The sequence below is a fragment of the Orcinus orca genome, chromosome 3, assembly GCF_937001465.1.
Source record: "Orcinus orca chromosome 3, mOrcOrc1.1, whole genome shotgun sequence".
NCBI classification, from domain to species: Eukaryota; Metazoa; Chordata; class Mammalia; order Artiodactyla; family Delphinidae; genus Orcinus; species Orcinus orca.
In genome coordinates, this window is record NC_064561.1 from 60,128,633 (window position 1) to 60,140,861 (window position 12,229).

The following is a 12,229-nucleotide window of genomic DNA, read 5'->3' on the forward strand; positions in this document are numbered from 1 at the left end:
TATCCCACCCCTCTAGGTGGTCACAAAGCACTGAGCTGATCTCCCTGTGCTATGAGGCTGCTTCCCACTAGCTACCTATTTTACATTTGGTAGTATATATAAGTCCATGCCACTCTCTCACTTCGTCCCAGCTTACCCTACCCCCTCCCTGTGTCAAGTCCATTCTCTACGTCTGCATCTTTATTCCTGTCCTGACCCTAGGTTCTTCAGAACCTTTTTTTTTAGATTCCATACATATGTGTTAGCATATGGTGTTTGTTTTTCTCTTTCTGACTTCCTTCACTCTGTATGACAGACTCTAAGTCCATCCACCTCACTACAAATAACTCAATTTCATTTCTTTTTATGGCTGAGTAATATTCCATTGTATATATGTGCCACATCTTTTTTATCCATCCATCTGTCGATGGACAATTAGGTTGCTTCCATGTCCTGGCTATTGTAAATAGAGCTGCAATGAACATTGTGGTACATGACTTTTTTTTTTTTTTTTTTTTGCGGTACGCGGGCCCCTCACCGTTGTGGCCTCTCCCGTTGCATAGCACAGGCTCCGAAAGCGCAGGCTCAGCAGCCATGGCTCACGGGCCCAGCCGCTCCGTGGCATGTGGGATCTTCCCAGACCGGGGCATGAAACCGTGTCCCCTGCATCGGCAGGCGGCTCTCAACCACTGCGCCACCAGGGAAGCCCCATGACTCTTTTTGAATTATGGTTTTCTCAGGGTATATGCCCAGTAGTGGGATTGCTGGGTCGTAAGGTGGTTCTATTTTTAGTTTTTTAAGGAACCTCCATACTGTTCTCCATAGTGGCCGTATCAATTTACATTCCTACCAACAGTGCAAGAGGGTTCCCTTTTCTCCACACCCTCTCCAGCATTTATTGTTTGCAGATTTTTTCATGATGGTCATTCTGACCGGTGTGAGGTGACACCTCATTGTAGTTTTGATTTGCATTTCTCCAATGATTAGTGATGTTGAGCATCCTTTCATGTGTTTGTTAGCCATCTGTATATCTTCTTTGGAGAAATGTCTATTTAGGTCTTCTGCCCATTTTTGGATTGGGTTGTTTGTTTTTTTGATATTGAGCTGCATGAGCTGCTTGTAAATTCTGGAGATTAATCCTTTTGTGAGTTGCATCATTTGCAAATATTTTCTCCCATTCTGAGGGTTGTCTTTTCGTCTTGTTTATGGATTCCTCTGCTGGGCAAAAGCTTTTAAGTTTCATTAGGTCCCATTTGTTTATTTTCGTTTTTATTTGCATTTCTCTAGGAGGTGGATCAAAAAGGATCTTGCTGTGATTTATGTCATAGAGTGTTCTAGGCATCTGAATTTTTTTTTTTTTTTTCGGTACGCGGGCCTCTCACTGCTGTGGCCCCTCCCGTTGCGGAGCACAGGCTCCGGACGCGCAGGCTCAGCGGCCATGGCTCACGGGCCCAGCCGCTCCGCGGCATGTGGGATCTTCCCAGACCCGGGCACGATCCCGTGTCCCCTGCATCGGCAGGCGGACTCTCAACCACTGCGCCACCAGGGAAGCCCTAGGCATCTGAATTTTGATAAATCTCTCCAAGTGAATAGAATATGAGCTGTCTCCTGACTCAGTAGGATGATGTAAGCTTGGGATCCTTTAATAGAAGTACAGTAAAACAAAGGAGGGGACAGTGCCTCGGAGCTATATACAGAATACAAAGCTGTATTGGCCAACTGGATGGACATCTGGGCACCCCACTTCCAGAGGAACTTGGACAAAGTCTTCACCGGAGCAAGACATGAATGGTGTGGGGACTCAAAACTACATTACATAAGGAAGAGGGGAAAGAACTTAAGGGAAAATGGCTGACTCATCCAATGTCACCCAATGAAATTTATCAGTGAAAACACCAGAAAAGAAAGAAAGATGGAGAGAGACAGACAGACACATTTCCTTTTGCTTTAAAAATATTTACTAGGTCACAAAGCCAAATATCATAATGATGAAAATAGTTAAGCATGAGATTTCGTTTTTTTTTCCTTAAGTAAACAGCTTGTAAAATTCCTGTCTGTTGAAAATGTTAGCCAATGTAGGAGTAAGGACTGAAATGCAGCTAGGGTGGCCTAGGCTGGATGCCTTTGCCCGAAGTAACCAAAAGGAACCTTTCTGATTTTCTCTGAGGACAGGCAGATCTGGTTTTACTTGGAACTGAAATTTTGTCTCTGTCACAGCTGACAGGCACATTCTGCTCACCTAGGATGTCCCTTTATCCTCAGAGTCCTGCCAGCTCCAGATGCATGGAGAAAATGCCTAAGACTAGTAGAACAATGCACACACACACACACACACACACACGCAAGATGTGCATACGTGAAAAACAAACATCTATAAACACCTGTATTCTCACAACCACTTTTGAGGGAGAAATTTTTTGTTACCTCCATTTAATTATTATTATTATTGCTATTTACAAAGTTAGAAACATGCCAAAGAGCATACAGCTTGAAAATGGCAGAGCCAGGATTTGAACTTAGGTTGTCTGACCACAAATCTAATGCCCAAGTTGATCGCTGAGACCACAGGGTGGTGGTAACATTTCTGTTAACTTATTGGCCAATAGCTTGTCTTGCTGATTCTTCTGCCCAGAGAAGACAAGCCCCAGGGCTGGGAGGTGCTCAGGTGGGGAAGGGCATGCCCTTCTGTGTATCCATAAAACCGACTGTGCAGTCGGTTCTCAGGTAGACTATCTGAGTAGAGATGTAGCACCTTCAAGAAAAGAAGAGGCTTCCTCTGCTATTAGTCATGGATCCCAGCCCCATTAAGGCCCTTAAACAGGTTGCTGGTCAGGTGGAGGCATTAGGTCAGGGGAGGAGGGTGTAAGGCCCTGTCTGTAAGACTACATTCCCAGAAAACAGCGTAGTTATTTTCACGGCATCAGCCCCAGAAGATGATCCGTGGATTTAAAAGTTGCCTCTTCTGGGAGCTATAATCAGCTACAGGCAGTGCTCTCTGAAGACCATCAAGAAACTGTGAGGAGTTTCAGGGCTTTCTCTTACTGGAATACGCATTCTTACTTCGAATATGCTGCAGACATTGTGTCTGGCATTCTCCAGTTGATATCGTCCTTCTATGATGCTCAGTGCGAGAGACCATCCCTCAAGTCAGATCCAGAGTGCTAACAGCTTGAAAGTCACCCTCTCACGACCACCCCTGACACAATGTGCTTACCTATGCCTCTCTCCTCCTCCTCTTCTTCTTCCACCTTCTTCTCTTTGTTCCTATGTTTTGTATTTATTATGACATCACCATGAAACATTCTAGCTGAAACACTTGCCATAACACAGAAGTACGTAAATAAAAAGACATCATGTTCCTTTCCCCTACCCCCATTCCACCCCCTCACCGGCCTACAGGAGGCCAGGATGTTGTCTGCCCTGCTCACTGCTGATCCCTCATCCAGCGCAGTGAGGGGCACAGGGAGGGCACTCGATGCGCATCTGTGGAACGAATGAACAAATGGCCATCATCAGGCAATGTGAGCCCTTTCCTATACAGCCGAAGTCACATATATAGTGTGCTTCTGTACGTAAATGGGACCACACCGTATGTGCTATATACAGGTTTCTTCAGTCTTTGCCTCAGAGTATGTCTTAGAGGTCTTCCCTTGACTCTCTATCTAGACCTGCTTCATGCTTTTTCACTGCTGACTAAATGCACCATCATTATTTGCCCACCTCCACACTGATGGGCATTTAGGTTCCTTCCATTTCTCACTATTTCCAGCCATGCTGCACAGGCTGTGGGTGCCCAGATGCCCAGGAAAGACACCTGAGGTGGACTCGCTGGATGGAAGGGCTCCCCCTTGCTCTCCCAATCCCTGAAAACCTGACTTCCTCTTCAAGATAAGCTGGACTGAGGAGAAATTCTTCTCTTCCCCGGGACTGGTGGGGAGTGTCAGACCTTGGGCTTGTACTTGGCAAACATACACACACACCCCATCCTATCCCAGCCTGCTCACTAGGGAACCTACTTTTAAAACATGAACTGATTAATTTGTAATGTTTTGTGGAAGCACGCTGAACTGAGAGTCCTGAGGTTTGAGGTCTGAGGGAGGCTTTGCCATAAAATTGCCTAAGAGTGTTGAACGAATGACTTAGTCTTTTTTTTTTTTGCGGTACGCGGGCCTCTCACTGTTGTGGCCTCTCCCGTTGCGGAGCACAGGCTCCGGACACGCAGGCTCAGCGGCCATGGCTCATGGGCCCAGCCGCTCGGCGGCATGTGGGATCTTCCCGGACCGGGGCACGAACTCGTGTCCCCTGCATTGACAGGCGGACTCTCAACCACTGCACCACCAGGGAAGCCCTAGGGCTCGGTTTCTTTATCTTTAACTGGGGTTGGGGTGTGGACACGTTACTATAAGGACACTTTCACGGCTCACCTTCCAGGGTGAGGCGTCAGTTGCCTGCCCTTGACCCCAGGTTGGATGTGGGAGCCAAGAAACAGGAAACTGACGCTTTGGAAAGAGCAGTCAGCAGTCCTGGGTGAGGTCAGAGCTGGCAGCGTGGTGACCTCTGCCCCGGTCAGCAGGTCAGCAACCAGGCCTCCTCCCTGAGCTGCTGGGCTGGTTCCTCAGCTGACCCCTGGCAAGGGCTCACTTTCACCCCTTGCGGAGGAAAGTCTGGGTGTCACCTCGCCCATGGTGTGGTGACCTATCTGCACCTGTGACGGCCGCATGTCTACACCGCACAGACACAGGTCAGTCCTCCTGGCAGAGCTTCGGGCACTGACCAGAGTGGTGAGGACCAGGGTCCCGCAGTTCCCCTCCTGGGCTCAAGCCCTGACTCCGCTGTGCCCAGTGAGCGGGTGAGCTGGGGTGAGTCACCCAGACTCTTAGTTTGCTGATCTTTAAGTAGGGGGTGAAGATTAAATGTGGACTTTTCACAGGAACATGAAAGAGCTCAGTAAGCATTTATTATTATTAATGTCCACAACAAAAATAGCCTTTAAAGTAAGGTGACCAGTAATGTTCAATGAATAAATAGATAAGTGAATGAACCAGAAGTTAAGAGGCTTACATCTCGGCTCCCTCCATCAGTCCTTCGGCTCATTCAAACGGAATGACTTTTTCCTAAACTTGTCCCCAGTGCCAATCCTAGCACCTTTGCTAATGGCTTTTCCTTGGTCTGGGATTCTCTTCCCACCTATGTCTGCCTGTCAAAATTCCATCCTTCAAGGCCCCCAGTCACACCTCCTCCATGAAGCTTTCTTTGCTGTTCTCATTAGGACATGCTAACCTTCTCCTTATGTCTCCAGTATATCTCTGTATACTGATGATTCCAGTAGAGGCCTTTCCCCTGAACTCCAGACTTGTGTATCCTACTGCCTGTTCAATGTCCTCAAGCTGATGGAGAATAGACTTCTTATACTCAACCTGTTCACCCAACCACTCAGCCAAGCTTGCTCCCCGTGTGGGACCCCCATCTCAGGTCATGGCTACCCTGCTCCTTGTAGGTGCTGAGGCCCAAACATGGGGAGCCATCCTTCACTCCTCCTTCTCTCACAGCCTGCATCTCATTCACAGGCAGTTCTGCCTCTACCTTCAAAATATGTTGGAATATCGCCACATCTCACTACTTCCACTGTTACCACCCTGGCCCATGCCACCCTTTCCTCTTGCTTGGATTATTGCAGTAGCCTATGATAGCTCCTCTGATTCTTTCAGATTGTAAGTCACATCATTCTTCTGCTCAAAACTCTGCAATGGCTGCCATTTCACTCAGAGTGAAAGCCAACCTCCTTAAAGTGGTCCAGTAAACCCTGCATCTTTAGGATGCTGTTACCCCTCCCCTTGTACTGGATAATCTTCAGTTATCCTCTGGAATCACCTCTCCACCCTTCTCTCCCCTGCTCTGTGCCACCCGGGAGGCTGGCCTCTACAGGGCTCCTCAACTCAGCTCTCTCACCCTTTGGCTGCCAGTTGTGTTCAGTCAATGGAAGATGGGAGGTGAGCGGATGGAGTATTTATTCCTCTGCCCCCTGTGCACATATGGCCTTGGCTAGGCCACAGCTGTGTTCCACTATTAATAACACAGCTCCTGTCATTAGTCCTGGCCTGCATCCAGCTCTTGCTAGATTCCAACAGCCATTCTCTTGTCCCGTCAGGCTTCCCTTCAGGATGTTAATGGCTTTTTAGTCTTCCTAGCCCTGGGGTGCCTCACCATCCTTGCTGGTTTTCTTTAACCCTGCCCACACTGTTGTAAATAGCTTCTTCTTTGAACTCTCTTCAGTTACTCCTTCGGGGGTGCCCTCTGCTTCCTGCCCCGTTTTCACTCTGCTCAGGTTGCACCCTCCCTTGCTCTCCCTCCAGCACGCCCGCACGCCCCTGCCTCAGGGCCTCGGCGCTGGTACTTCCCTTTTCCTGGCAGGCTCTTCTCCTGGATGCCCATGATACCCTCTGCCCTCCAGGTCACGCAGCTGTCACCTTCTCAGTGACAACTCTCTCTCCGCCCTTTTGAAAACTGCAGCCTCTCTACTCTGGCAGTTCCATTCCTTTTTTCTGTATCATTTTCCATCTTTTTAACACACTGCACAAGTTACTTATTTACTGTTTCTTGTCTTTCTCCCCTCACTAGAATGTAAGCTACACAAGGGAGAGTCTTTTGTCTGTTTTGTTCACTGCTGTATCCTCACAACTTAGATCAGTGCCTAGGTATAGCAGATGTTCTATAATTATTTGTTCACTGAATAATGTGATTGAATAAGTGACCTGTTGTTCTTCTCTCTCATGTGGTCTACATTTGTTTCCTTGGGCTGCCCTCACAAAGTGTCACAAACTGAGTGGTTAAAACAACAGAAACTTACTGTCTCATAATTCTGGAGGCTAGAAGCCCCAAATCAAGGTATTTGCATGGCTATGCGTCCTCTGAAACCTGCAGAGGAAGGATCCTTGCCTCTTCCTAGCTTCTGGTGGTTGCGGGCAATCCCTGGCATCCCTTGGCTTGCAGCTGCAGAATTCTAATTTCTCCATTCATTGTCACCTTCTGTGTCTCTATCTCTTCACAGGGTGGGTTTATTTTTTGTTTGTTTTTTTAAATAAGGAAACCAGTCATATTGAATTAGGGGCCTAACCTACTCCAGTATGAACTCATCTGAACCTAAATAATTACATCTACGACAATCTGTATTTCCAAGTAAAATCACATTCTGATGTACTGGGGGTTAAGTCTTCAATACATCACTTTTGGGGGCCGCAATTCTACCCATAACATGGTCTTTCAGTTCTTCTGCTGAATTGTCGTACCCAAGTGCATGTATTATTGTCCCAACTAGATTGTAAATTTTACAAGAAAAAAATTCAATTTTTCATCTGAAGTGGCAAACTGGCTGGTCTTGGGCTGGATTTGGCCTGCAGGCATGTTTATCTGTCCCGAAGTATTGGCTCACACAGTGATTTGCAAGATGTTCTGAATCAGTTTGTGAATATTTAAAAATTTGGAAACTTTACCTGAAAATCTGGGTGTCTGGTTTCCATAACAAATCAGAATGCCTGGTCACACACCAGAGGAACATTGTACCATGTTTTCACACATATATATATATACACACACACACACACACACACACACACACACACACACACACACACACACATATATATCTCCTATTGGATTTGTTTTCCTTAGATAACTTTGACTAATATGCTCTTCATTCAAAAATATCCATTGCTATTACCCTGGTTCAAGCCATCATCATCTCTCTCCCGGTTGTTACAATTGCTGCATACTTGGAATTCCAGCTGCAGCCTATTTTCCAAGGAGCAGCCAGAGAGACCCTTTAAAAATCATAAGTCAGTCACATGACTCCTCTATTTAGTGTCCTCCATCGGCTCCCATCTCACACAATGTACAAGCTGAAGCCTTTAGATGGCCTTCGAAGTCCTACACAACCCGGCTTCTTGCTGCCTTCACTGACCTCATCTCTATATCCGGTCCTGCCTCACTAGACTCCGACCACACACACTTTTCCTTTAGCTTTCTAAGCAAGTTCCAGCCTTAGTGCCTTTGTACCTGCTGCTCTCTTGTCTGGAAAGCTCTTTGTTCTTGCTAATTCATCTGAGCTATCCATAAGCAGAAGAGCACTGATTTCCTGCATCTCAAGAGAAGCAATAATGACTTTTTCCAAAATGAACCGTTTATTTCAGATTTGCCAAAATGTGTGTGTCTCAATCAACTGCCTCAGGGTGTCATCTCTGACAGATGGCCTGGGGTTCCTTCCATTGGTTGGTCTTGATCATTTACAATTGCTGACCTCTGTTGCTGCACCTGTATAGAAATGGTGTGCAGCCAAGTCAAGGAGAAATGTTAAGTCTGAGCATTCATCATCACGTGCACGTTAGACCATGGTTTCTCTTCACTGATTCCCATGTACCTCCCAAAGTTCTTAGTGGCTGCTTTCTAAAGGAACCCTTGCCCTTTTATCCTAGGCCCAAGAAAACATCCTAATTCATACTTAAAACACTGTGCTTTGGTGAGGGGAAAAGACGTGAGACACATTATGGGAAGCGGAAACTTTAAACAGATGTGTGCAAGGAAAACATCCTCCATGGCAGTTCTGTGATCAGAGAGACCCTGTGTCTCTGCATTCCTGGCCCCATCCCAGCCCTTCTCTCCCGGGCCCTCCGTAAGTGCTCAGCTAGCTCCAGAGGGCTCAGCATCAGATCACCAAATCCTTCCTCATTGTAGTCATGGAAAGAGCCTGAATATTAGAAAAGAGAAGCTCCTGGGCTGTGGAATCAACTAGACCTGGTTCAAGCCCTGAATCTGACAATCATAAATGGTGGGGCCTTGGGCAATTATACTTGCATTAGCTTTCTCACTTACAAAATAGAGATGATAATGCTAATATTATGGGGCTGTTATGGGATTTAAATGAAATAGTGTATGATAAGTGCCTGACCTATAGTGAACATTCAGTCACTAGGAGTCAAGACAAGTAAGCACTGAAATTGAAGCCAGACTTCAGAGACATGGCCCTGTCACCTGGGGCTGAGCTGGGATGTGCAGTGGACACCCCTGATCACTCCAGTGAGACTGACCCCTAGGCTATCCTTCACACTGTCATCCCAGTGCTCCTGCCAGAATATAACCTTGACCAGGCCATCTCCCTCCTTAAAGTGCTGATGAGACTAATCGCAAGTTCAGCCTCCAAGCAGCCTGCAAGTCAGGACCCTGGCCTTCCCTAGGCCACACATCCTCACTCTTTGGACCACTCACCACCGACCTTTGCTTTGGGCATTAAGGAAACAGTAAGTAATTAATGATCCTTGAGCTACGTTGTTGGATCAGTCACACCTCTAACATTGTTGGCATTCAGCTATATTTTCTCCGTCTCCTTCAGGAGATGTCATGGGAGGTTTTCTGAAATTCAGCCATAGCGTATCAGCTGCATCCCCCTGCTCTGCTCCTTATCCAAAAGGGAAAAGAGTTTGGTCTGGTGTGACCGTTTTTTGTGCATACTTGTGGACTTAACATACTTGGTCCTCCATCCTCTTATCTGTAAGATGCTGGGCTACATCAGGAGATTTCCTGGATTCCTTCGGACCAAGACTTTGGGAGCCAGGGCTGGGCGTTGGCTTACTGATGCTGCTGGGGGTGAGGTAAGATGCTGTGCCCACAGGTCCAGCTTCACCCAGATAGCCAAGGGAGGTGTCTGCACAGAGAGGATGGGTGGGGAGCCCATTCCCAGTAGCAGGCAAGTTACTGTGGGCCAAGCCAGTCAGGGAGGGAGCAAGAACAGCAGCAGCCTTGATTCCTCCTCCCCCCGCAGCCCCCCCATCCCATCCACCCCCATAAGAACCAAACTGTGTATCTCAATCCTAGAATGTGTGGAATGTGCCACAGCCTGATAGGCATGAAGCAATCTGTAGAGAGGCAGGGAGGAGCTCTACTCCCCAGTCAGAGGCCTGACAGTGCAAGGACTACGGGTCCTGAGGGCTGGGCTGCCCCTCCCATCCTCCCTGGGCCTGCTGCCTCAGCCAGGATATCAAAGACTGCATTGTGCATTGAGCGGGACTTGGTCCCTCGTGTGCCAGGGAAGAGGCGGGAGGAGGGACACCACTGGGAGGCTGTCCCCTCCCAGTGCTCCTCTGGCTGGTGTTCCCAGGGGCCTTGGCCCGGGGAGGATGGTGCACACATGGGTGGCTGCTTCTGCATCCCTTGGGAGCCGAGTCTGTCCTGGGGGCCAGGTGAGTTTCCTGGGGTGCCCCGGCCTGTGGCTTGGCTGAGGTGGTGGGTCCAGTGAAGGCTTACGGATCTGCTGGGTTGGGGGAGCTACTCTTCTAAAGATGGGGAGATGGTTGTACTTTCTGGCTTCTTCTTCTCCCTTCCTCACTTAGTATTTGTCATTCTGGCTTTGTGAAAAGAGAGTGAAGCCTGGGAAGCATCTACGTTTCCTGAAGAAAGAGGCTTTGAGCTTGCTCTAGGAGGAGGAGAGAGTGCTGCTTTTGGCTGCCATTCCCAGGGTGTGACTAAGCCCTTCCTTCCTTTCTTCCCAAGATTCCCTAGTTCAGGAAGAAAGCTCAGGCAGTTAGTTCCTCTGGGGCCCAGGAGTGGTCATAAACTTGGCCTAAGCCACTCAACCCTATTTTTGTCTGGGTTAATGTTACTGGAGAAAAACAGGCAGTTTCCTGCCTCCTACCTGTTATAGTGTGATTTTTTCTTTCTTTCTTTTTTTTTTTTTGTACGTCAAATTGAGGTCACAGAGTTGTTGCTCTAAGAATTGTCAAGTCATCTGAGACTTGACACAGGGTGACCAGCCTTGCCGGTTTCACTGGGACCCAGGGCTTTCCCAGGATGCATTCAGTGCTAAAACCGGGCCAGTCCCAGTCACCTTAATGCAAGCTCCTCGCTTCTTTTCACAGCAAGACCAAGGTGAGGCCCTGTGGTCTCGTGTATGGCATTTATTAGGATGAGTGGTGGCTTTGGAGGAGGACTTGCTTGAGAGACAGAAGAGCATTACATCAAGAAATCATTCCTAACCCTTGTCAGGATTCCATATCTCCCTGGAGCACTGCCATGTTTCCTTGGAGGGGGAGCCCAGGAGAACCTCTAGCTAAGGCCTTCTACTCTCTGAGAGATGACTTCCCCCTGTAGTCTTGTGACCTGGGCTCAACAACATGGAAGGCACTAGAGGTTCCTAAAGCGAATCTGAAGCAGCCACGTTCTGCTTCCTCTGCTTGAAGTCTCAGCCTAGGCACCTTGGTACTTCCAGCAGGGAAAGGCTCCCAGACTAAGCAACTCTAGACTTTATAAGCCTTGGCACAAAGGCATGACCTTCAGCTAGGAAACAAATCTGGAAGAAAGATTCTCCAGATTTCTAAGATGTATATACTTTTCAGACCCTCCCCCTAAATCCTGTTGTCATTGCACCCCATGGGAGCAGACGTTGCATGGGAGCTGTGGGAACCTGAAGAACCACCGGTCTGTAAGGCAGGGACCTGGGTTCTAGATCTGACTCAGTCTACTTCCTCTTAGGCAGGCATCCTCACAGTTAATCACCTGACCTTTGAGGCCAGAGTGTCTGGATTTGATCTTAGTTCTTTGATTTGGCTTGACCAATTTATTTAACCTTTCTGTGTTTCAGTTTCCTCACCTGTAGATTTTATGATATAATTATGCCTTCCTCACAGGGTTGTGGTAGGGATTAAGTTTACATGTGAAACAGTTAAAACAACCTGGTACACAGTTAATTAAGCACAATAAATAAAACAAGGCACATTAATCACATCTCTATGACTCTGGAATATCATGCTCTCTCTCTAGGCCTCCCTTTTCTCATCTATAAAATGAGGGGGTTAACTCTGCCTGTAAAGGTATCTTAGGGAGCTCTGCTCCTAGTCCCTGACACCCAGCTTCAGCTGGAGCAGCTCTGCTCCTGTTTGACATCCTGTTGTTCAACCCAAAATTTCATGTAAAAGAATTCTGCAGCTCAAAACCAACCAACCAACATTGAAGAAAACATCCTCAAAGTTCTTATAATACTATCATTCAATTATCTTATTGTTTCACCAGATTTTTGCCGTCGAATCGGTTGGCATCCTGGATTCACTTTTTCACCAGGAGTCAGCCTGATATTTATTTCTACTGAGGCTTTTCATGCCATCTCCCTAAACTGTTTTCTGTACTTGTCAGGGGATTTCCCTAGGGAGGATGATATGGTGTTATAGGTCTGAATCCAGTTGTTGTAAACATCCCCTTCTAGGTTCCC

At 47.5% G+C, this 12,229-nt stretch overlaps 1 protein-coding gene and 1 long non-coding RNA gene across 5 annotated transcripts in view; both read left to right on the forward strand.

Annotated features, from left to right (window-relative positions):
- Positions 1-12,229, forward strand: part of LOC125964012 (uncharacterized) — a 197,104-nt gene that overhangs the window by 100,103 nt on the left and 84,772 nt on the right. The gene's annotated exons all lie outside the window — the stretch shown is intronic.
- The window catches only part of SH3TC2 (SH3 domain and tetratricopeptide repeats 2), a 64,741-nt gene continuing 62,510 nt past the window's right edge, over positions 9,999-12,229 (forward strand). For 2 of the 4 annotated variants that reach the window (XM_049708025.1, XM_033406827.2), the window contains exon 1: positions 9,999-10,208. In XM_049708025.1, coding sequence (XP_049563982.1) covers positions 10,157-10,208 — 52 coding nt within the window. In that variant the 5' untranslated portion in view covers positions 9,999-10,156. The remainder of the gene's footprint in view (positions 10,209-12,229) is intronic. The other 2 variants (XM_033406826.2, XM_004280374.3) reach the window with 1 other exon arrangement.